The sequence below is a fragment of the Furipterus horrens genome, unplaced genomic scaffold, assembly GCF_987537825.1.
Source record: "Furipterus horrens unplaced genomic scaffold, mFurHor1.1.pri manual_scaffold_3, whole genome shotgun sequence".
Lineage (NCBI taxonomy): Eukaryota > Metazoa > Chordata > Mammalia > Chiroptera > Furipteridae > Furipterus > Furipterus horrens.
In genome coordinates, this window is record NW_028327173.1 from 138,937,443 (window position 1) to 138,963,718 (window position 26,276).

Sequence of the window (26,276 nt, forward strand, 5' to 3'; positions counted from 1 at the left end):
TATTATGTACTTTAGCATGAGAAACTCCTGTTCTAAATTGTGTGTATAGAAATTTTAGCAATGTAATTCTACCTCCATGAGATAGTCCTCTGAAGTTTTAAGTTTCTTAGTAAGGCAGCAAAACTTTGACCATCTCTACCATCTCACTATAAATATGTTTGGGAAAAGGTTGTTTTAAGTGAGGAATTTCATAAAACTTAATAAAAAGAGATACAGACAGCAAGGAATAGTGAAGAAATTTAGATGTTTGCAGAGAAACCCACATTTCTTACCACTGCTTTTTAGTCCTAAAAATTGATGGCAACACATTGTTGTCCTCCCTCATTGTTTGTAAAGATGCCAGAGAAAAAGATTTCTGAAGACTAAATGGATCAAGCAGGTAGTAACTGATAAAGAGCTGATTCAAGTATAATACTGTTACCTGCTGGGAAATGAATAGGTTTAGTGAAGAATGAAATAACTACTCTGGGAAATGGTGTTTGTTTCCTCTCAGAAGTTGGGCTTTTTTGAGGGGTAGGGGTGTGGGGGTTAGATTTTATGAGAAGGGAGGGTGAGAGATATCAGTCAGTCACCTGCCTTTTGGGCCCAGCCTACAACCCAGGCACATGTCCTGGCTGAAAATCATATCAGCCACCTTTCGGTTCTCAGGCTGGCACTGAATCCACTGAGCCACACCAGCCAAGGTGAGAAGTGGTTTTGAAGATACTTTTTTTCACAAGGTTAAGATTTTTGTTATTATTTTAGTGACCCTAAATCAACTATGTTGGAGTCTTTATTAAAAGAAAATCGGAAATTGTCTCTGAGATAATGCTAAAAGCTCTAAGCCTAGCTATGTAAATGGAGATTAAATTATTGTCTACGTAGTCACTTCAGTTCTTTTTTTTTTAAGTATATTTTATTGATTATGCTGTTACAGTTGTCCCAGTTTCTTTTCCCTTTGCTCCCCTCCACCCATACCCCCCATTCCCTCTAGCAATTCCAATCCCCCCCCCCTTAGTTCATGTCCATGGGTCGCGCATGTAAGTTCTTTGGCTTCACCATTTCCTGTGTTATTCTTAACTTACCCCTGTCTATTTTGTACCAAACAATTATGCTTCTTAAACTCTGCACCATTTCTCCATTTCTCCACCTCCCCATCCCTTCCCCTCCCAGCTGATAACACTCCGAATGATTCCCCGTATCTATGATTCTGTTCCTACTCTGGTTATTTGCTTAGTTTGTTTTTGTTTTTTGTGAATTTGTTGTTATTTTAATGTTTATAGTTTTGATCCTCTTTTTCTTAAATAAGTCCCTGTAACATTTCACATAATAATGGCTTGGTAATGATGAACTCCTGTAGCTTTATCTTGTCTGGGAAGCACTTTATCCGCCCTTCCATTCTAAATGATATCTTTGCTGGATAGAGTAATCTCCGTTTTATTTAATTGCCAAGAACACTTCTTGCCAGTCCCTTCTTGCCTGCAAAGTTTCTTTTGAGAAACCAGCTGAGAGTCTTAGAGGCACCCCTTTGTGGATAACTCTTCTTTTCTCTTGTTGCTCTCTATCTTTAACCTTTGGCATTTTAATGATGATACGTCTTGGTGTGTTCCTCTTTGGGTCCAACTTGTTTAGGACTCTGTGCTTCCAGGACTTGTATGTCTTTCCTTCACCGAATTTGGAACGTTTTCCTTCATTATTTTTTCATGTAAGTTTTCAATTTCTTGTTCTTCCCCTTCTTCTGGCATCCCTGTGATTCTGATGTTGGCATGTTTAAAGTTGTCCCAGAGTTTCCTAAGCCTGTCCTTGTTTTTTCAATTCTTGTTTCTTCATTCTGTACTGGTTGACTTTTTTCTTCCTTATGTTCCAAATCATTGATTTGAACCCCAGTTTCCTTCCCTTCACCATTCATTGCTTTTGTGTAGATTTTCCTTTGTTTCATGTAGCATAGTCTTCACTTCTTCCCTTCTGTATTTGATGTACTCAAGCATATCTGTCAAGCCTATGAGCATCTTTATCAGTAGTGTTTTGAATCCTGCGTCTATTAGGTTGGCGCTGTCCTTGTTGCTTAATTCTCCCACTAGAACCTTGATCTGTTCCCCCTTTTGGGCCATGCTTCTCTGTCTCCTGAATTTGACAGGCTCCTGTGTTTGTCTGTGTGTCTTAGGTAGAGCTGTTGCATCTGTTATGTTGTAAGGGGTGGAGCCTTTGGTATTCATCAGTTGGGTTGGCCCCTTTCACCATGTTGTGGTGTATGTTGAGGAGGGATCTGAGAGGGAACAGTGTCACTTACTCAGCACTCCCCCCTTTTCCAAGCACTTTGCCCACTTCCAGTATGTGACTGGTGCCCCTCTTAAGCTGGTGTCGTGGTCGTGGTTGTGTTTCCCAGAGTGAGTGAGTTTGTGGACATTCTAGGATCGTGGGGGCCCTTTAAACATTTGGACCCTGCTAAGAGACCTGCAGTGTCTTCTTTCACCCCAGCCCTCACTGGTTTTTACAGTCAGCAGTGAGTCTTTATTTTCCCTGGCGCTGGAACGGAGCTGCGCAGTTTGGTGTGGTTCTGGAAGTGCTCCCCAGGTGGCCTTCCCAACTTTTTATCTGTGTTAGTTGGACTTCCATGCAGCTCCATTTTCTGGAACTTCTTGTTGTCTCCAGTTTTGAGGTAGATGTATTCCTTCTTAGCTGTGGAGGGAGACACAGTGTACCTACCTATGCCTCAATCTTGGCCAGAAGTCCACTTTAGTTCTTTAGTCATGTCCTTAAGAATATGAAGTGCATGTACTAAATATATCAAGACAGATTTGGCTTTACTTTGATTTTTTTAATCAACTTTTTGGATCTTGAGGTCTAATATCTATTGCCATGGTTGTGAAGGCAGCTGATGTGGAGCAGAGAAAAGAACACATGAGGAATCTAGGGACTTTTATCACTTAGCAAAGAAGGTCATGACCAAAGTCACACATGTAAGTGTGTTCGTATCTAAAATGGAAACAGTAGTGCCTACTAATATAGTTGCTATGAATACTGAAGGAAATATAAAAAAATAAGAAATTGCATTATAAATGACCCTAAAATATGATTTACAATCAAGAATTCTTAATCTTTTTAGAGCATGAGGATTCCTGTTTATCGAACTCCACAGATTGCTAATGTTACTGAAAACTACACTTTTGAATTAGTATTTTATTAATCCTATTAATACATACATTATTACTACTGCTTATTTTGATAACATTAATTGCATATCAAAATGTGGGGAATCTTGGACATTCACTACCACCACCCCCTGCAAACCTAACACCTCTAGCATAATTAGGGTTCTTTCTTTATGTGTGACAAGTTTTTCAAAGTAATGCATAGTGAAATGAATGGTTGGTATTTGTTTTCCAAACATCCTTTTTAATAGTTATTTATTTTTTTACTCTTACTATGGAACATTTCAATTAAAAATATAGTATGTAAAAGACTATTTTTATGAACAACCATAATATCATTTACACTGAAATAATAAAATCCTTTAATCTGATTGTATTTTTGCAGACTTGGTTCTTTCTGTTGTATTTTGTAGTGTTCATCACATTCCCCTACCATCTGTATTTCCTATGAATTAGTAGACAGATTTGGGGGCTTGATCTGATTTGAGTTCTGTTTTCTTTTTTTGTTATTATTACTATTCTTTTCTCGTTTTTGGCATGGTGGAGTTGGGGAGTGTAGACCAGATATTAATGCCCTTTAAACATTATTAGCCCTGAGTTTGACAGAAACTTTAAGAATGTAGACATTGGGTGTTTTGTAAGGAGAAACATAGATTTTAAATACTAGGAAACAAGTTATTAATGATGTTTTGTTTGAATTGCAATGATTTGTATTTTTGTTTGGATATTAATGGGTGTTCGTGATCAAGTCCCAAGGATTTGTAAATACCTGTAAAACCGGAGGATAATCAAATGGTAAAACTTATCTGAGTCGCCTGTGTTTTAAATGCTATCTTCTGACAAGGGGACAACAGAGGATTGGATTCTGCTGCTGCTTGCATCTGCAGTAAGGTGACTGAGTTTCAGTGGTAGTGTTAACCTGAAATGATTAAAGATTACCTTTGTTTGGAAGAATTTAAAAAATATTTTATTTATTTATTTATTTATAGGTAGGTAGATAGATAGGAAGGGAGGGAGAAAGAGAGGGAGAGAGCCATTAATGTGTGGTTGCCTCTCATGCGCCCCCAAGTGGGGACCCAGCCTGCAACCCAGGCATGTTCCCTGGATGGGAATTGAACTGACAACCATCTGGTTCACAGGCTGCCACTCAGTCAACTGAGCCACACCAGCCAGGGCTGAAAGAATTTTTAATGCAAGTTTTTATTATTACCATTTTGTTCTTGTGGAATTTCGAATTCTTGTTGTTATGGCCATTCCTCATGTTACAGTTATGGAAGTTGTTATGATTTTAACAGACATTGTCAATATAAAACTACCATATTAAATAGATTTAATATCTGACACTCAGATGTACTATCAGCTGTTTCAGATATTTTATAAACTCTCATAACATGTAGTTTATAATTACCCAAAGATTCATTTACAGACATAATTGTTTTGTGGTAGGATTATAAGATTATAAACCCCAAAGTAGCCTTTGCTTTTAGGATGAATGTTCTTGGGGGTTTATATATTAAACTAGGAGAGTTGCCTAAGTCACCCTTGTGTGCAAAACATTATTTATTGATTTATTGATATTGAACCTGGAAGCTCCTGACAAAGATACAGTTCCATTTTTATGTCCAGTTGAGTCTATTGCTTCTAGAAAAATGGTTGATTGGAGCAGTTCTTGCGAGAGGACTTCTTCTGTGAGCAGTTCCTTTGAAATATTTTGCAGTAGTTTCTTTTTCAGATTTTAAAATTTCTGTGATTTATTTAAAATATTTTTTCACATTAATTTTCACTGATTCATTTTTGAAATTATTGATCATTAGGAGGCAGTGTATTATAGGTGGTGTAGTATATGTCAGCAAACCATGATTAGAAAGAGGAATGAAATACATCAGCTTACAGATCAAATATAATGTGCATGACAGACAGTATACAGTTTGGAAAGTGCTGTGAAATTAACAGGGGCTGCTATGTGTCATGCATTGTACAGGATTGTCTCAGCAAAAGATGAATTGTGTTGCACTTTGGGTAGCTATAAGCTTCCCTGTTAAGATTCAAGGAAGCCCCATTTAGTTTTACAAAGGGCTATATTTGAACCTGCCTTCAGTATAGTAGGTAGGGGGAGAGTTACCGCTTTAATAAAGATGCACAGTTGTGAATATCTCTGGTGTTATCTGGGGAAGCAGCCAGCTGTACTTGGAAAGGATTATGGTTGTAAAGGACTTTGTATGGCATATTAAGGAGCTATGTCACTAGAGATAACCCCATGGCTAGAAAAGAACCTGGAGGCGGGGAAAAGATTAAGTGAGAGGTAGACTGGTCTTGGTGTGATTTATTGGGTTCAAGTTATACAAGTAGCTGCTTTGGGGAGAGGAGTCGAATACAGCTGAGATCATATCTTTTACGACTAGGATTATGCGGTTAAAGATTACATCAAGGGAGGGAGGTTAGGAGGTTTGAGTTGCTAAGAGTTGTGGGAAACAATTTTGTTGTTGATTCTTATCCTACAAGTCTTTTCCAGGAAGGTATATTGATCGAAAGTAGAGAAAAATAAATAGTTTGTACAGAGTATTGGGGGAGTTTCCATTGAAATGCAAGATTGGTGAAAGAAGCTAACCACCATATTCCTTGAACTAATACTCGAGCCTTTTATTTTCTGCTAGGCACACAAAGTTTTAAGTTTTGGATTAAGCTGATCTTATTGGAGTTAAAGGAGCTGTCATCTTTCATCTCCTTCTTTTCCATTTTTCTGATATTCCTGAGCAGAGCTGGACCTGGTTGGAAAGCCATGTGATTCAGAGAGCAAGAGGGTTCTTGGGAACTTGGTACAGCTAAGAGATGCCTCTTTAGGTATCAAAGTGACATTTTTAATGTCATTTTAGGCATAAGGTAGAATTTTGCATTTGCTCAGAGTCCCTTTGTTTCTTTCTTGTGGGAACCTGATCATGTTATAATTAACAGGAGGATTTTACATGAGGGTGTAGGTTAATTTAACATAAACTTGATGATTTTTTTTTACTTCAGTTTTTGGCAATGATATGTTTTTTATTTCACTTAGCATGGCTGTTTTTTTTATTTCTATTGTTTCCTGGGTTCTTTTACTTGGGAGATACTTTTTTTGAAGGGTAGGACGCGTTTGAACCTGAACCAGAGAATCCGCTATATGGCTCCGGTGTTCTGTTTATATTACTATCTTAATTCACAGGTAGCCTCTGCTATTTTAGGAATCTATTGTACTTTAGGACATTCTTTCATCCAGATAGACTTTGTCAAGCTCTAAGATGTTATATCTCCTGCTTTATTTTATTTCATTTATTTAATTGGGGGGGTAGTGAGGGAAACGTCTGTGTGAGAGAGAAACATCCATTGATTGCCTCTTGTACCTGCCAGACCAAGGACCAAACCTTTAACATAGGCATGTACCCTGATCTCCCCCTTTTAAAAAACTTGGTTTTCTTAGGATATAATTAACAAACTATAAAATTTATTTTTAAGTATACAATTCAATTTAATATATTTAGAGTTGTACATTCATGATCATGATCTAATTTTATAAGTATACTTTATTGATTATGCTATTATAGTTGTCCCCCTTATTCCCCGCCCTGCCCCGCCTATAAATCCCCTTTCCCGCCAGCAATCTCCCACTTAGTTCATGTCCATGGGCCGTATATGCAAATTCTTTGGCTTCTCTCTTCCCTATACTATTGTTAACATCCTGCTGTCTATTTTGTTCCTACCAATTATTATTATTGATCCCTCTACCTTTTCCCCGATTCTTCCGCTTCTGCCTCCCAGCTGATAACCCTTCAAATGGTCTCTATACCTATAATTCTGTTTCTGTTCTGGTTGTTTGCTTGGTTTGTTCTTTGTTTTTTAGGTTCATTTAATAGTTGTGAGTTTGTTGTCATTTTAATGTTCATAGTTTTTATCTTTTTTTTAAAATAATTTCCTTTAACATTTCATGTAATAATGGCTTGGTGATGATGAATTTCTTTACTTCTGCTTTGTCTGGGAAGCACTTTATCTGCTCTTCAATTCTAAATGATAGCTTTGCTGCATAGAGTAATCTAGATTGTAAGTCTTTGGCTTTTCATCACTTTGAATACTTCTTGCCTGCAAAATCTCTTGAGAATTCAGCTGACAGTTATGGGAACCCCTTTGTAGGTAACTGCTTTTTCCCTTGCTGCTTTTAAGATCTCTTTATCTTTAACCTCTGGCGTTTTAATTATGATGTGTCTTGGTGTGTTCCTCTTTGGGTCTATCTTGTTTGGGAGTCTCTGTGCTTCCTGGAGTTGTATGTCTATTTCCTTCGCCAAATTAGGGGAGTTTTCTTTCATTATTTCTTCAAGTTAAGTTTTCAATTTCTTGCTGTTGCTCTTCTCCCCTATGTTTCGGGTGTTGGTATGTTTAAAGTTGTCCCAGAGGTTCCTAATCCTCTCCTCATTCTTTTGCATTCTTGTTCTTTCTGTTCTGGTTGACTATTTCTTCCTTTTGTTCCAGGTCATTGATTTGAGTCCCTGCTTCCTTCCCGTCACTGTTGCTTCAATGTATATTTTTCTTAATTCACTTTGTGTAACCTTCACTTCTTTTCTTTTTCCTTTTTTCTTCTTTCTTCTTGCCACACTCTTGAGTTCTCTGCACATTGGTTTCACCAGTGTTTTGAGCTCTACATCTGATAGGTTGACTCTCCATTTCATTTAGTTCTTTTTTTAAGTTTTTTAAAATTTCACTTACTTTATTTGAAATTTTACAGAAGGAAGTCAGATGGCAGCTACAGGTTCATGCTGGATTTTTTGGTCCCAGTTTTTTACTCTTCATCAAGTTTGCCAGATTAGTATGCTTTAAGATAGTCTCAGGAAAATTGCCCCTGTTCGGACAAGCACCACTTCTTTATAACTCCATACGTTGGACTTCCATTTATTTTCTGGAACTTCTGGTTATTTCTGGCCCTGCAGTAGTTGTATTCCTTCTTAGTTGTGGAGGGAAATGGAGTGTGTCATTCTGGGCCTCCATCTTGGCCGGAATTCATTTAGTTCTTTTTCTGGGGTTTTGTTCTGTTCTTTCATTTGGGCCATATTTCTTTGCCTACTCAATTTAGTGGCCTCCCTGTGTTTGTTTCTGTATGTTAGGTAGAGCTGCTTTTACTCCCTGTCTTAGTGGATTGAGCGTCGGCCTGCGAGCTAAGTGTCGCTGGTTCGATCTTCCAGTCAGGGCACATCAGAGAAGGAAAACTCTTGACTCCAAAAAACCTCCGCTGCCTTGCGGCATACCTCTTCAGGGGAAAGGCTAAGGGAGTAAACCCCGACAGAAAATCCGGAGCCGGAGTCCCTAAGGCGGTTTGACGTTGTAGTCAAAACCGGCAACTCCTGCGGCGCACCTGAAGCCAAGCTGTATTGACTCCGTCTTTCCCTTGGACCCTTCAGCTGCGAAGAGAGGGGGGGTCTGCTGCATGGGCAACAGCAGACCCTCCATATCACCCTGCCCAGGCTCTGTAGCTTCAGCTTCACTGGAGAGGACACTTCCAGCGTCATCGCAAGATGTCGATTCAACACGGGAGGAGACAGATACCGTGTCACTCCCGAGTTGGACTGCACAGCCATTCTCGGCGGTGCAGATAGACTCTTAAGAAGCTACACCATCGTCTCTCAAGACGGACGGCTGCCAGTACAATAAGTAGCATCACCTATGCAGCAAAGGCACCTGTAAATTGTGTGTGGCTCTGTTTGTGGTGGGGGACTTGGAGAGAGAACAGTGCTGCTGCTTGGCTTCTGGAGATTTGCCTGGCCCTTGCCCCATTTCCAATATCTTCACCCACTTCCTGTATGCGATTGGCCCCCTTCTCGTTGTTGTCCTGGGGTTTGCATACATTCTAAGACCATGGGGGCACTTTAGGCATCAAAAATGCCGCAGTTTCTTCTGCAATGCCGACCTCCACTGTTTTCTATAGCCACAGTAATGGGGTCCAAGTGCTGGAAGCCTGGGCTGTGCCGGCTGGCCTGGGGCTGGGATCACTTGCTCTCAGGGTATTTCTTCCAATTTTTGTGTACCGCTTTTGAATGTGGGGCCGACCATACTGCTGCTGCTTATCTGACACTCTGCCCTGTCTCTGCCCCAACTACTTGTCTGGATGAATGTGACTTCTTTAAATCCTTGGTTGTCCAGCTTCCATTCATCTTTATTTTCTGATAGTTCTGGTTGTTATGTTTTTGAGATCTGTTTGTAATTCTTTCTGTGGTTGCATGAGAATCCGAAGAGTGTCTACCTACACCTCAATCTTGATCAGAAGTCCATGACCTACTTTTACAACATGCCGTCACCCCAAGAATAAACATGTTGTTAGCAGTCATTCCCTAATCTTCTATCTCCAGGTCCAGCAACCACAAATCTACTTTTTAGCTATAGATTTTCCTATTTTGGTCATTTACCATCAATAGAATCACACAATATGTGTCTTTTGTGACTGTTTTCTCCCACTTAGTATAATATTTCATGGTTCAGCCATATTGTACCATCTATTTGTACTTCATTCCTTCCTGTTGCATAATTACATTCCATAATATGGATGGTACTACATTTTGTTTATTTATTCATTACTTCATTGACTAGAAATGTTTACAGATTTTGAATAATGTTGCTATGAACATCTGTATATACATTTTTGCATGGGAATATGTTTTCATTTCTCTTGAATATATACGGTAGTAGTAGAGTAGCTGGGTCTTAGGATAATTCTGTGTTTAACCCGAGGAACTGCCATACTGTCTCCCAGTGCAGCTGTACCATTTTTTGCTCCCATCATCCATGTTTGAGAGTTCTGATACCTTCACATGATTGTGAACACTTCTTTTATCTTTTTTAATTAAGCCATTCTAGTTTAAGGATTAGTATGCCATTATGGTTGTGATCTGTGTTTTCTTAAAGGCTTGATGCTGAGCATACATGTTCTCATTGGCTATTGTTTATCTTTGGAGAAATGTATTCAGATCCTTTACCTATTTTTATATTGGGTTTTTGTGTCATTGAGTTGTAAGGCTTCTTCATATATTTTGGATATAACTTTTTGGACACAATATCTGATATTGACAGATTTGACGTTTATTCCTGTTTTTTAGTGTTTTATAGTTTTGCCATTCTGCTTTGTGATCCTAGGAGATATGTAACTATCAGTTTATACTAAGGACATTTAGGTGATTTGTAAGGACTATGGGTTTGTTATAGACTGAGAAAAACAAGTCTTCTAAGGTCCCTTTGGAGATTAAATAGAGGCAGTAGATGTCTGTGCAACAATAAACTATAACAGTGCTGTTCAGTAGAACTTTCTGATGATGTAAATATTTTATATCTGCACTGTTGGTGTGGTAGACATTACCCACATCTGTCTTTTAAGCACTGGAAATGCGGCTAGTTGTGACTGAAGAACAGAATTTCCAATTTAATTTACCCACATGTTACTGCTGACTACTTAGTTTGACAGTGAAGGTCTAGAATGCTGCAAAGTTGAGTCTTACTGGGTTGAGTGAATTGTGAATAGTGTTCAGTATCAGTATTGTAATGACTAAAGATTGCCCTTGGGGCAAGAAGTTAGAGAACCCAAACTGCTGTTTTGGAACAAAGGTGGCGAGGACTCTTGAAATAGTATCCAGGAAACTAATGGGTTTGTTTGTTTGTTTGCTTTTTAGGATAAGGTTACACTTTCAATAAAGTGAATGTATGTGTCAAAAGAGTAGAAGGATGAATTGACAAATGTAGTTGATAGTTTAATAACCAAGCAACAAGAAACAAAATCTAGCAAGGAGGATTTGACTTCTTACAGCAATCTGTGTATTTTTACTGTGAGACTAATGGAGTTTTAACAAGGGGAACAGATCATTATAGTATAAAAATATAGCAAGAGAAGTTCATCAATTGAAATTTGTGTTTGTAATTTTCTTCACAAGTATGACATTTAGTCTCAAATCACATCCATTATAGGCACAAGATCTAATTTTATTTTATTATATTTTTGGTTTTTCAATTACAGTTTTGTTTTTTTTTAAGATCTAATTTTTATTTTGCAGTAAGTAGCTTGAAAACTGGCTCAATTTTGTGGTAGATTATTTATTCTGCTTCTTTTTTCTGTTTTTCTTAGGATGTCTTTATAGTAGAAAAAGGGCAGATCCAATCCTCCCAACCTTCCAGCTGTAAGGTTAGGTTGGATTTGTTATCTGTCGTTGATAATGTAACTTGTGAGTCATTCTTTTCTAGAAGCCAGTTTAGGAAAGTCACTTATTTTCTCAAATATCTGTTAAGCTGTGGCTGGTGTGGCTCAGTAGATTGAGCACCATCCTGCAGACCGTAAAGGTTGCCAGTTTGATTCTTGATCAGGGCACATGTCTGGATTGCAGGCCAGGTCCCTGCGATTTGAGAGGCAGCTGATTGATGTTTCTCCCTCTCTCTCACTCCTTTCCCCTCTCTTTAAAAATTAAAAAAACAAAAGCAAAAAACACATACAAATATTTGTTAAGAACTTATGGTTAGGCATTATTGTATATACTATAAGGTACTGTAGTGGAAAATAGATGGCCTAGGAGAAAATGGATGGATTGAACACATCATGTAGAGCATGTTAAGGTATTGAACATCTTCAGTTTTTAGCCCGAATGAGATGAGAAGCCATTGGAGACTTTAGAGCACAGGAGTGAGAATCTTGTTTATGTTTTAACAAAATTATTCTGAGATGAGTGGCTGATGAAATTATCTAGGCAAACAGTCATTTGAGGTAGGAACAGAAAGGTGACAGGAATGGCGAGAAGTGGTTGAGTTTTGAAGTTAATGTGGATAAGATTTGCTTACAGATCAGTACAAAAGCTAAGTGAAAATTAAAGATGTCATCAAAGTTTTGGCCTGGGAAACTAGAGCTTTGGAATGTACAGGTACTGATGAGGGAAGAACATTGAAAGAAGTAGGGTGAGAGGTAGATCAGTTGTGGATGTGTTAATTTAAGCTCCTTAGACATTTTTGAGAGATGTTAAGCAGTTAGTTGTTTCTACTTATAGGTCATGCAATCATGATACTAGATGAGTGCAGATGGAAATGAGAGCTCCCTGGAGTATGGCAACTTCACAGACCAGGGCGATGAGGAATGAACAAAGGTGGCAGAGAATTCCCCAAAGAAAAAAAGTTGGAGAAAAACCAGAAGCATGAGTGACCTGGAAGCTGTGTTGCATATGTGTCTAAAGAGTAGAGGGTTGGATTGACAAATGTGGTCAATAGTTGAATATGAAAATTTAGAAATGTCTGACTTAATAATGTGGAAAATATTGGTGACTTTGACAAGGGTAGGTTTTGGTAATGGTGGGGGCATAAACTTTATAAGAAAATTCAAGAGAAGAGAATGGAAATACAGAAATTGGAGACAAAACTTTTATATACAGTAAGATACATGCTTCTGATGTATAATTTTGACATGCATAGCCATGTATGTACTGGTCAAGTTAAGTTACAGATAGTTCAATATCTTCCAAAAATTCACCACAAAGCTCCTTTGTTGTAGACCACTTCTTCTATGCTACCCCCTGGCAACCACAAATCTGTTTTCTCAAAAGAAATTTTATTGTAAACGAAATGAAAGAAGTATACTCCCATGACCTGTCTTGATAAAATGAGACTATAGGAATGAATGGGCTAATATGTTCTTAACATACGGTCTGTAAACAATATTCTTCATAAATACTTTTATAATTGCAACTTTAAAAAAAATGGGCCACTCTGTTTAAGTCATTATCTTTGTACAGGATCCAAAATGTGACTTTTTTTTTTTTTTTTTTTAAGAAGGAAACGAAATTTATTTACAAAACTTCTTAGCCAGTGGAGAGAACCAAGAAAACATATACCAAGAAACAATCATAGTCTTTAAGCCAGTTCATACAAGAGAACAACCAGCGCAGCTCCTGATTACTAGGCTACAAAAAATGTCCTTCTGCATGCCCTTCAGTTGAACAAGGACATACATTTAACCACAGGGATCAGCAGGTAGCATCAGGTACTTGTAGACTCAGTTGAGTCAATTTTCAGAGTGCTCTTCCCTCTCTACCTTACATAGACGTTTCACCACTTTTGTTGATTATTTTGTTGGCTTCTTTCTCTTTTTCTCCTCTGTTGGCTCCTTTGTAGTCTTTGTCCTGAACACTGGTGTAAGCTGCATTGTTATGGCCTTCCCAATTCCAAGCAGTTTCAGTCGTTGAGAATTGTATCTTGGTGGCAAAGATGGTGTTTTCCTGTGTAGCCTCAAGAACAATCCAGTTGCAGCAAAGTACCATAAAGTCTTCTATAACCCCATTACACTTCAAACAGAATGGTCTCTACTTCTCTTTTACTGATACTGATTTGAGTTCTTTTGGGTCCAATATATCCTGAGTTTCTAAAATTTTTTTCTGAAATTCAGAATAGCTTTGGTCATCCACTTTGGTGAGTTTCAGGAACTCGGGTCAACTGATGAAATTAGTTTGTAATAGACTTAAGCATGCTGCATTGGTCATGGCCCATGCCATCTCAATATCAGGATCATTGCCATAAGACTCAGCTGGGAGAGAGACACAGACACCAGTTCCCCAGACACTGGCTCTTCGGTTCCACTGTTCGCCTCCATGTTGCAGTCCAGGTGTGACATTTTGGAAATGTGTTCACTGAGAGAACATCATGACAAATGAAAAATGTTACACATCATTGGAAATAGAGGAGTCTGGACGAGATTATTACCTGGATGGAAAGTTTGTAAACAAGCAAAGCCAGGGATTAAAAAAAAAATTATGTTTTTTAACATAGTCTTGAATCCAGTCATGTTTCTAAAAGGATTGATCCTAGGACTCAAAGCAACCTGAGTGTTCTCACCCAGATTATTTTTTGTTTGGAAAGTTTTCAGCTGAATTTTCAAATCGTTGTCTCATGAAACATCTAGTTTCATGTTAACGTAGCTTCCTAGTGAATCCATCAAGAAAATTGTATTTTCTTAAAGAGGCAGCTTTTCATTCTTTTAAAATTTGTAAAATTGCATGCAACTTAAAAATGAGTGCACACTTACATTTCTTTTCACTTTCGTGGAAAGCTGTTGTAAATAAATTAGTGGGGCAGTTTTTAATCAAATGTGTCTTTGAATTAGCAAAAATACCTCTCGGTACTAATATCAAGTTTTTTTCTGAAAGAAGTAATTGTCGATTGACACCATTGGTTCTACATCTTTTGGAGCTACTGAGTCCTACTCTTCAAGGATTGCATGTAGTGTTCCTAAACCTTTATCATTGTTCTTTGGGTAAAGTTCTTCCTCCTGAGGCAGTAGTAACCTCTGTTTCCATATTTATTCTTTAGTTACAATTTCTTTTTAATGATTTGGGTGCCCCTGTATATGGAATGATTCTGTACATCATACTGATTATTTAGTCCCTTTATCATTTAATTAGGAAGTACTTGTTGTTTTTAATTTAGCTGTCATGCACATAGATAATCTTAATCTTAATGCACCATTGGATAAAGGCAATACAAAGTTAAGGAACATAAAGTGCAACTGCAAATTTACCTTGGCAGTTGGCACTCCATCCATAAGTTACATTAGCAAGACATGTGTAACTTAACGGTTGTTTTCAGTTTGGCTTTGGTTGGGCTCAGCAAGGAAGTGTGTTTGAGGAGTCCCTGAAAATAACTTCAGAAATTGTCTTTTAATTTAGGAGTGGAAATCCACAAGTTATAAAAATTTTGGTAGTTCATTTATTTTTAAACACAAAGGCAAAAATTCCAACTACATTGTGGAAAGAGGAGGGAGTTTTTGTTGTCCTTTTTTGACATATAGTTTTATATTTGCATTTAATATAAACAAAATAAGCATGTTGCATAGTCCTTTTTAGTCCACTTTTTCCTTATATAATTAAGACAAAGTCAGGAGTCTGTTCACTTATAAAATAAAGCTTTGAGATTTAACGAAGTAAATAGTATTAAAATTACATTGGGGGAACTTTTAAAGATTTTTGTTTTTATTAAGTATTTGTGTATGTTAAAATGAATTTTTATAATGTTCAAAGATACCAATTATTGAAGGTATTGATACTTGAACAGTTTGATTTATCCTCACCTAAACCATGCTTACTGATTTTATAGAGAAGGGAGACAAAAATCTATATGAGAGAGAGGCATTGATAGGAGATGATGGGTTGCCTCTTGTAAGTGCCTGAACCTGGGACCAAACCCTGCAACCCAGGCATGTGCTCTGGCCAGGGACTGAACCTGTAACCTTTTGGTCTGGGACAACACTCCAACCAACTGAGCTACACCAGCCAGGGCAATACATGAACAGTTTTAGAAATTTTGCTATTCATGAGTACCGTCGTCTGCAGCCGTCCGTCTCGAGAGACGATGGTGTAGCTTCTTAAGTGTCTATCTGCACCGCCGAGAATGGCTGTGCAGTCCGACTCGGGAGTGACACGGCATCTGTCTCCTCCCGTGTTGAATCGACATCTTGCGATGACGCTGGAGTGTCCTCTCCAGTGGAGCTGAAGCTACAGAGCCTGGGCAGGGTGATATGGAGGGTCTGCTGTTGCCCATGCAGCAGACCCCCCCTCTCTTCGCAGCTGAAGGGTCCAAGGGAAAGACGGAGTCGATACAGCTTGGCTTCAGGTGCGCCGCAGGAGTTGCCGGTGTTGACTACAACGTCAAACCGCCTTAGGGACTCCGGCTCCGGATTTTCTGTCGGGGTTTACTCCCTTAGCCTTTCCCCTGAAGAGGTATGCCGCAAGGCAGCGGAGGTTTTTTGGAGTCAGAGTTTTCCTTCTCTGATGTGCCCTGACTGGAAGATCGAACCAGCGACACTTAGCTCGCAGGCCGACGCTCAATCCACTGAGCCAAACCAGCCAGGGTATTTACTCTGAATGATATTTTGGGAAATCTATCATTGTTGTAGATGGTCACGGGTTGTATGTAGTACATGGGCAGGAACCAAATTTACAAAACAGTTATAGTAGCAGGTCTTAGCTCAGTGCTTTAGTTTAATTTTAAACTCTTTAAGTGGATTTTCAGTGTGCTGGTTTCTTTCTATATGTGGTCCTGATGGCTACAGAGTTTGTGGCAGGCATCTGTCATCAGTTGGGAGTTTACGTTGGGAAAACCTGCTCTTCTGGTTCTTCATTAATTTTAGCAGTTGTATCACATTGTATTTCTTGGTTCTCTCTGTATATGTTCCAAAAATTACATTTTACTGACATTTTGTCCATTGGGATCATGTTTATCTTCACTTTCTTAAAATCATCTTTTGAATTTTAACATGTATTTGTACACATTTTTCTCTGTACCTCTCTAAATATAAAGCATGCTTCTCAGAAATAAGCACATTGTGTTTTGTCTAGATATGGCCCTGATTAGGTCAAATTGAATAAAATATTCCTTTTGTTTCTGGATTAGTTGTTTGTTTGTTTAACTGTGATATGAGTATACTCATCAGAGAAGGAAAACTCTGATTCCAAAAAACCTCCGCTGCCTTGCGGCATACCTCTTCAGGGGAAAGGCTAAGGGAGTAAACCCCGACAGAAAATCCGGAGCCGGAGTCCCTAAGGCGGTTTGACGTTGTAGTCAACACTGGCAACTCCTGCGGCGCACCTGAACCCAAGCTGTATTGACTCCGTCTTTCCCTTGGATCCTTCAGCTGCGAAGAGAGGGGGGGTCTGCTGCATGGGCAACAGCAGACCCTCCATATCACCCTGCCCAGGCTCTGTAGCTTCAGCTTCACTGGAGAGGATACTCCAGCGTCATCGCAAGATGTCGATTCAACATGGGAGGAGACAGATACCGTGTCACTCCCAAGTTGGACTGCACAGCCATTCTCGGCGGTGCAGATAGACTCTTAAGAAGCTACACCATCGTCTCTCGAGACGGACGGCTGCCGACGACGACGACGACGACGACGACGACGAGTATACTCATATCCTGTAACAAAAATCCCTTTTCTAGGAAAATCAAAGGAAATCAGTAATAAAATATATATTTAAACTGAATTTGATAAATCAGTACAGGGAGTAATCTTACCAGATGGTCTCACCTATATATTATTTCATGTTGTGTGTTTATTTTTGTGGACAATAATATCTGACAACTAGTTTCTTGAATTACCTACTTGATAATTAACATACCTAAAATTTTTTAATGTATCCAGAATTTTAAGACAGTAAACATCTATGGTATGTTAAATAAATGTACTCAGGAGAATACAGATTTTTACTAATTAATTCTAGTTGTTTATTGGTAGTGATTGAAATGTACTATTGTTAATTAGGGTTTTTGAGACCCAAAAGATCATTGTGTTGCATCTAATCACTTAAGAAACTTGCCTTTGAAAACCTGTGTTATTTATTTACTTATTTATTTATTTATTTAGATTCCAGAGAAGGGCCAGGGGGACATTCAGTTGGTTGCTTCTTGCACATACCCTGACCAGTAACAGAACCTGCGACCTTGCGTTTGGCAGGATGATGCCCAACCAACTTAGCCACCCTGGCCAAGGCGAAAACCTGTATATTTAATAAATGCCTTGTAATGTTTGTTTTAGCTTGGAGATTAGCATAGAGGTTCTTTGTCTTATCTGTTCAGATATTAGCTAGCTAATCTGTGTCCTGAAATAATTTCTTTAAAATGGTATTTTAATTACCTTCATACTGACTAGATTTTATACCAACACTTAGCGTCCAGATTTCTGATTTAGGATTTCTCTTGGACTTCGTGTTTGTTTTGGTAATAACAAAATTTTTATGAAACTTTTTAATGACTTGGGTTTTATCGGTAAGGGGTCAGCAGCTGCTGCCTTTTTTGTGACTTACTATAATGGCTTTCTCATGTGGAAAATGGTTGGTTACTTAATTTGCAGCTGGCTTCAAAGCTGTCATACTGAGCTTGCTATTACCTGTCCCTAAGAGGTTATCACAGTAGAATGGTTTTTCTCTTTGTGTTTTCTTGACCTTGTGTTTTCACAGCCGTGCACTTTGACATTTTTCAAGACAAGGTCAGCTTAAACTTCTGTGAAGGAATCTTTTTGAGTTTCTCGAGAGTCCATTTTTGCTTGAGCAGCAGTTAAATTTTGTGACAGTAAAAGTCCTTCAGCGTTACTGCTTGATCTTTTTAAATACATTTTTCTTGCAAGAACTAGAGTGTTGGATTCCTATTTGTGTTCATGGGGTCATTGCACAGATTCAAAGCTGCATTTTATGCCTCATTTTAAAAAAATTATATTTTATTGATTATGCTTTATAGTTGTCCTGATTCCCCCCCCCTTTCCCACCCTCCAACCAGCAACCCCCACTCTGTCAGACAGTCCCCACACCATTGTTATGTCCATGGGTCATGCCTATAAGTTCTTTTGCTACTTTCATTTCCTGTCCTGTACTTTTTACATCCCCACGGCTATTCTGTAACTACCTATTCGTACTTCTTAATTCCCTCACCTCTTCACCCATTCCCCCACATCCCCTTCCATTTCTCAATTATCAAAATGCTCTCTGTATCTATGATTCTGTCTGTTTTTTGTTTGCCTAGTTTGTTTTTTAGATTCAGTTGTTAATAGATATGTATTTGTTGCTGTTTAATTCATAGTTTTGATCTTTTTCTTAACTAAGTCCCTTTAACATTTCATATATAATAATGATTTGGTGATGATGAACTCCTTTAGTATTTTTCTTGTCTGGGAAGCTCTTTATCTACCGTTTGATTCTAAATTATAGTTCTGCTGGGTATAGCAAACTTGGCTCTAGGTCCCACTAACTTCTTTTCTCTTGCTCCTTTTAAGATTCCTCCTCTATCTTTCTTTTTCCCCAGTTACCTTGGAGTTCACTTAAACTAACAGGAAAGGGTCATAATGTTTTCATGCAATACATACTTGGTTCTTTAAATAACCATTGTGACAAATAACAGAATTAAGAAATGTTGCACTTGTGATTTATACAAAACACTTAACATTTTGGGTTGTACATAATTTAAAGAAATGTTCCAAACACTTTGACATATTGTTATAGCCAATACATACATAGAGGCATGCCTTAGGTGGGCATAGGAATGCAGCTTAGAAGAGAAAAAAAATAAAGATAATACTGTAACTACTCAATTTCTTCAAACTCACTGAGCAAGAAAAACAACATTGAACTGCCGTATTCATTTTATACAACTTCTGTACAGTACCTTGACTTAACTCCAAGAGCAAAAGTTAAGACTCTCCTCTATTTTTGGTGAACAGCTGCAGGGTAAAACTTATATGACTTTTCCCCCAGATTTTACCTGTGGGTGGCCTAAATTTTTTTTTATTTAAAAGAGGGCAGGTTTGACACATTTATACTAATGTTACCAGTCTTAATATTTCTTGGGATCTCAGGAAGATTCATATTCTTTACAGCTGATATAGCACAGGCTGGAGTTCTCACTAAGGCAGCTTCAGATTTTCCAGTTTTATTTTGTGCATCAGTTTGTGTAACAGTCTCATTCATGTTGTTCTCCAATACCATTCCACCCATCACCATTTCTGTCGGGAATATTGTGAACCTTGTTTGCACAGAGAATTAAATCCAGTTCACAGATATTTTTCAAAACACTTGTCTAATGTTTCCACAGATACTTGAATTCGATCTAAAAGCCAAGTTCACTTTGAGAGAATCCACACAGAAGACAAAATATAATGTTGTATAATGTCTATAAACCAGTTTGTCAGATCCTCCAGTTAATAATCCTCCTTTTAGGAAATTACAAACATTTTCATCTCTTACATACCAAATGGAATATCTCCCTGATGATTTGCTGTTCTGTATCTTTACTTTAAGGCTGGTAGAACTTGGAGAGCCATGGCTTCCCATGGTTGTTGAAGACAAGGATGCCTTAGTTGCTATTGGCAGATCAATAGGTGGGATTTCCCCAGGCCAGTCAGCTGCAAGGACTGGCTGTGACCACTGACCACCAACCTCTGCCGTCTGGAGGATCAGCTATGCAGGGGCAGGGTGGTAGTACTCTGGCGTGGTCTGTAGCTGTCCAGGGGATGCATTGGCCCTGGGGTTTCCTAGTGCAGGCCAAGGTCAGCCCCCAACCTGTGTTTTGCCCGGGGCCACCCTGCCCGAGTTATAAAGCAATCTAAGGTGGCTGCAGGTGGCTTGGAGATTACCAAGCTGTGAATCTAGGCTGGCTGCTGCTAGTGCTAGGCCTGGGTCTACTTAGCAGAAGGTTCAGGGAATGGGGAATTACTGAAGGCGGTTGTTGCTTGCTTGATAGGATTTAGGAAGCTGTGAAGCATGAGCCAAGACCAGCCATTTATATGGAAAAGCAGCTTGGGTGGGTCTGTAAGTTGGGGGCGTCTAAGTCCCTGGAGATCTCCAAGGCAGATCAAACAATGTTAGCCAAGTTGGTGGAGTCTCAGGTATGGCACCAGCGTGCTCGCTCTAGGGGGAGGGTTTAGAAAAGGGACAATGGCCTCTGCTCGCCTTGATGCCAGACACTTCAGTTCCCCCCTGTGTGCCACTGATGCCTTTCAACCTGCTACCCCAGTGCTGGAGCTCAGAAGAAGTGAGTCTGAGTAGGTGTATCCATGTGTGGGTTCTTGAAAAGGAACTGCTTGGGGTTCTAACAGTTTCTTCCACTGACTCTACCCACTGGTTTTTGCAGCCAGAAATTGTGTGGACTTATCTTCCTGGCACTGGAACCCTGGGTTGGGGGGGCTTGCAACTTCTCACTCCATAGATACCCCTCAATTTTTATCCACAACATGTGGGTGAGGGACCTTCCCATTCCGGGTCTTCACCCCTCCTACCAGTCTGGGTGAATGTGCTTTCTTTAATTCCGCAGTTGTCAGACTTCCATTCAGCTCAGTTTCTGATGGTTCTGACTGATGGCTGTTCTGTACTTGTGATTTCAATGTGGTTGTGCAAAGAGGTGAGCCATCTCCGTCTATGCCACCATCTTGACTGGAAGTCCTGTGCCTCATTTTTATATGGGCATTTACCTGAGTCAGATGAAACAGTATGGTTCAAAAGGGGATTCTGGTGCCATAAAGTATAAGGGAATCTGGAATGGTTAGCTCGCTGGTTTGGAGACTGGTAACAGTGAGAGTTGAGTGGGTTGGGGGAGGTAGATTAGATCTCTAAATCCAAATGGGGCTGAGGCAGCAATAGTTTCATGTCAAAAAATTTGGATAACTATTATTTCCTGGGACTCAAGTGTAAAGTGTTCCTTATTAGAGCTTAAAACAAGACATAATATGAAGGTTTCATTAATTTACCACATCATTGATTCTTCGGCAGGTGGCAAATCAGTTGCTACTGGCTTGCAGAGGGAAAGTGGTAGGTTGGTTAGTGCCTAAAAACTGCTTAAATGAAGATTAGTAAATCATTTTCTCGCTTCTCAATGTATATATGCTCTTTCTTAATTTAAGGAAATGTTCCTGTCATAACCACTCCGAGAAAAAGATAAAAGAATGACCTTGGTAGAACAGGATGGAAACATTTTATTTATTTATTTTTTAAAGTATTTTATTTATTTTTAGAGTGGGGGAGGGAGAAAGAGAGTGAGAGAAACATCAGTGTGTGGCTGCTACTCACACCTCCCCCAACTGGGGACCTGGCGCAGCCCAAGCATGTGCCCTGACAGGGAATTGAACCAGTGACCCTTTGGTTCGTAGTCCAGCACTCAATCCACTGAGCCACGCCAGCCAGGGTAAGGATGGAAACATCTTAGATTGGGTTGAGAAGAGAGAATTATCTATGATTCTCTGCCTGTAAGAATTGCAGAACAGTTGAATACATCACATCTGTTAATTTTAAGACTTTTGAAGTTACAGAGAGAAGCAGTTGGCAGATTGTTTTTTATAGACTATCTGGGCTTTGGAGTTAAATGAGTTGCTAGAAAGGTACAGAACTAGAGTAAGAGTTTTCCCCCCTTACTGGTGTGTTTTACCTTCTCATTCTGCCACAGGCTTTTGCAGAAATAACATGAAATGTAGAGAGTTTCTAGAACTGGTTTCCATGTAAGAAGTTTGTTTTATTTTGAAGTTTCTTTTTACCAAATATACCAAGCTGTAACCTGAGTGTATCTTTAGCAATTGCTGGGATTCTTATCAATGGAAGCAGCAGTTCAGTAACCAATGGTGGCTTTATATATATATCTATAATGAACAAGATAGACAATAGTGTTTGCCCTTTTGAAGCTCTGAGTAGAGCTTATCCTTAAATGTTGTTAGAATTAGTAGTGGTACTTTATACCTAGCTAACACATGAGATGGCTGTTTTTTTATAGATAAAAAACGGTTACTATTGACAAGTTTATATGGTTCAACCTAATAATCGACTAACAGTGATGATTTTATATACTTCTGTGATGAAAAGATCAGGAAGTTAGCTAATAACCTCTATTCACAGACTCAGCTCATTGCAATCCCTTTTTGTGACAAACTTTCTTTTGGCTTATATGAATTGTTTATTATAGCATGTATATGAAAAGAATAAGGTCAAGATAAAGGCCATTCACGATAAAAAAGTGCTTTATTAATACCACAGAGAAACCTTTTATGTCCACTGCATAAGGCCAACCAACAACGCCATTTGATGTATTTGTGTATATGTACTATTTTCTTAAAAGTAGCTGAGGTATTAAAAATATCAAAAGAAAATTTTACTGGCCTTTCAAATGAAGTTGGCAGAAAAGAAATAATTGAGAGACAATAGACATGAATTTATTATTTTATAATGTCACTGCGGTTTGGATCTTGCAGACTTAATTTAGTTGTGAAGGAATTCTGTTTTCTTCTTATCCAATAGGATGTACAGTTACCCAGCACGTGTTCCTCCTCCTCCTCCTATTGCTCGGGCTGTAGTGCCCTCGAAACGCCAGCGTGTATCAGGAAACACTTCACGAAGGGGCAAAAGCGGCTTCAATTCTAAGAGTGGACAGCGAGGATCTTCTTCCAAGTCTGGAAAGTGTACGTATTATTGTTGAAGCTTTGTGATATTTCTTCTGTGTTGAAATAGGGAAATTAATGCAGTTAATATTCAGTTTTTGTGCAAATGCTGTTGCATAATCAAAATAATAGAAGACATTGATTAAGGGACCAACTCTAGATTTTCCATCCTTAAAACCCTGGGTGATTTGAATGAAGTCAGTAGACTTTAGGGAGTTGAGGCACCTTTTAAATTTATGAAATATATGTCAGTAAAACTGTACAAAGAACATACTTTAAAAGGGAATCGAGGTGTTTAGCAGGCCTACAAAAGTCAGAATGCTACTAGTAATGGAGTAAGCACATTAGATTCCATTTTTCTTTACCACCTAAAAGATCAAAAGGTCCCCGTTACTGAGACAGTCTGGTACTGGTCCTGCTTCTCCCCAGGGATCTCCTGTTGGCCACTGGTGTATAGTCTGGTGGGAATGTGTTTGATTACTGATAGCTTCTGGTACATTTGATTCTCATCTAAGGTTTTGTTTATATTAAAAGTGAAAGGAGATGATCTTCAGGCCATTAAGAAGGAATTGACCCAGATAAAACAAAAAGTGGATTCTCTACTGGAAAGCCTGGAAAAAATTGAAAAGGAGCAGAGCAAACAAGGAGGTAAATGATACTGCTGCTTTAGGGGTGTAGAGTTGGGTTTGTTACCTAAGATAGTTGAAACTATATGTTGTAATAGTGGGATATAAAGCAATTGAATATGAAACTTGGGGAGTTTGAATTGGGAAGGGCATTTGTGTGGGAGGATTTAGACTTGAGCTGCAGTTCTATGGTCATTATTGGGGATTGTCTGCATCCTGTGGACCTTACTTGACCCTAGACAGACTTGTCTTTCTCATCCCCAGTAGAGATGAAGAATGATAAGTCAGAAGAGGAGCAGAGCAGCAGCTCCCTGAAGAAAGATGAGACTAATGTGAAGATGGAGTCTGAGGGGGGTGCAGATGACTCTGCTGAGGAGGGGGACCTACTGGATGATGATGATAATGAAGATCGGGGGGATGACCAGGTGAAAACCACGGGAAAGGAAAGAAAGAGGTGGTGGAGGGGGGATCAGGGACACATGGAGTGCCTCTAACTCCATCCTATTTGTGTCTGTTTCTCGCAGCTGGAGTTGATCAAGGATGATGAAAAAGAGGCTGAGGAAGGAGAGGATGACAGAGACAGCGCCAATGGCGAGGATGACTCTTAAGCACATAGTGGGGTTTAGAAATCTTGTCCCATTATTTCTTTACCTAGGCGCTTGTCTAAGATCAAAATTTTCACCAGATCCTCTCCCCTAGTATCTTCAGCACATGCTCACTGTTCTCCCCATCCTTGTTCCTCCCGTGTTCATTAATTCATATTGTCCTGCGCCTAGTCCCATTTTCACTTCCTTTGACGCTCCTAGTAGTTAAGTCTTACCCTGTAATTTTTGCTTTTAATTTTGATACCTCTTTACGACTTAACAATAAAAAGGATGTATGGTTTTTATCAACTGTCTCCAAAATAATCTCTTGTTATGCAGGGAGTACAGTTCTTTTCATTCATATATGAGTTGAGTAGTTGCTTCCCTAACTGCAAAGGCAATCTCATCAGTTAAGTAGCTCCTGAGAGCAGCTTTGAGTTAGAGGTGTATGTGTTAACCCCACGTAAGAGTGCTGCGTGGGGGCTGTTCAACACAAATGTAACAATGTATTTTTGTGAATGAGAATTGGCATGTCAAATGCATCCTCTAGGAAAATAATTAGTGTAATAGTCTTTAAGATTTGTTTTCTAAAGTTGATACTGTGGGTTATTTTTGTGAACAGCCTGTTTGGGACCTTTTTTTCCTCACAATAAACACGTCCTTATTAAACCAGGAATTTGGAAAGAGAAAAAAAAAACCTGGGCTTTTTTTATTTTTGTATTTTATAATTGTTTATTTCAAATTCTTTGTTTCACAGTGGCCTCCACAAAACCCCTAGAATGTATATTTTTCTTTGAGTCATTGTTATTATGCATACCAACACACACTACTCAAATTATATTTCATTGGGGTGGGTGTTGTAGTAAGGAGACAAGTAACTTTGATGTGGCGTGGAGAGTCTTGCAAAATTGCTTTTATATCCTAATGAAGAAAACTGGGAAATATATTAAACCTTTTCGTCAGTGCTTTGTGGCCTACTTGGTGCCCTTTCTTGAGATTTTTGTTGTGTGCTAAATCGTTTCATCCTTAAATAAGAAGTTTAAACATGTCAAGATTTTAGGGAAATTGAAGTAACTGGAGAATAAAACTTATTTTCTTTCATTTTTGTCCTTTTAATTGCAATGTATAAGCCCTATTTATTTTCTGGACTCTTGAGTGTTCTTGGTGTTACTGAAAATAGAAAAGTTCTTTCCCAGGTAACTATAGTGAGAGTTACACAATTATTTTACTTTGTTAGCTGAACCATATGAACTAATTTTTTATGCCTCTCCCAATCAATTGCAAAGCAGAATAGAAAGAGGCTGAACTATGGACTGACTGCCCTTAGAGCTGAGATACACGGTATAAAAATAGCTTGTGTGTTAATTTGTTCAAAAATACTTTTACCCACTTTAAGTGGAAGCTTAGAAAGGGTCATGGTTCTAAAGTGCTAATAAAACCTACTTAAGATTCCAGACCAATTAGTCTAGGCATGAAAGTGTCTAGTTTTAATTCCATCTGAAATAAAATATTGGAAGAAACCGAGGAAAGACTTTTAAGAGCTAGAGAAGTGGTCGTACACTCTTAGAAAACCTACATGCACACAAGATTATTGATAAAGTTCTAAGATGTGTCTAGGTTGTCTTGGTGGGGAAGAATCATTTCACACTCTAGATCTTAGGCTACTCTGAAATAAATGTCTTCATAATTGGAAAGAGGATTCTCAATATATTTTAGTTTAGATGTCACCCCAACACCTGAAGCCTGCAAAGATAATAAGATTAGTACCAGTCAGTGCAGGATATAAAGCCTCTCACAGAGGGAACTAGGTATAACAGAAAAGAAAACTATTGCAAATAGGAACAACAAGATTATGGTAAATTGCAAGGTAATAAACAAGGCAAATAAGGACTGAGAATGTAATGGAAGGAGCAGAAGAAAAATAGCTATCATTTGAGCCATGCAGTAACCATAACATGTCAAAGGTATCTATTGGACAATTTAGCAGCAAAGTCCAGGGTTATCACAG

At 38.7% G+C, this 26,276-nt stretch overlaps 1 protein-coding gene and 2 pseudogenes across 16 annotated transcripts in view; 1 reads left to right on the forward strand and 2 right to left on the reverse strand.

Annotated features, from left to right (window-relative positions):
* The window catches only part of HNRNPC (heterogeneous nuclear ribonucleoprotein C), a 60,532-nt gene extending 35,163 nt beyond the window's left edge, over positions 1-25,369 (forward strand). For 9 of the 16 annotated variants that reach the window (XM_090270329.1, XM_090270325.1, XM_090270336.1 and 6 more), the window contains 4 exons: positions 22,892-23,079; positions 23,593-23,706; positions 23,928-24,109; positions 24,209-25,369. In XM_090270329.1, coding sequence (XP_090126455.1) covers positions 22,892-23,079; positions 23,593-23,706; positions 23,928-24,109; positions 24,209-24,292 — 568 coding nt within the window. In that variant the 3' untranslated portion in view covers positions 24,293-25,369. The remainder of the gene's footprint in view (positions 1-22,891; positions 23,080-23,592; positions 23,707-23,927; positions 24,110-24,208) is intronic. The other 7 variants (XM_090270335.1, XM_090270338.1, XM_090270337.1 and 4 more) reach the window with 5 other exon arrangements.
* On the reverse strand, positions 13,199-13,752 carry LOC150016129 (protein PBDC1 pseudogene; annotated as a pseudogene).
* On the reverse strand, positions 19,427-20,894 carry LOC150016130 (AP-3 complex subunit sigma-1 pseudogene; annotated as a pseudogene).
* Positions 25,370-26,276: the final 907 nt, after the last annotated feature.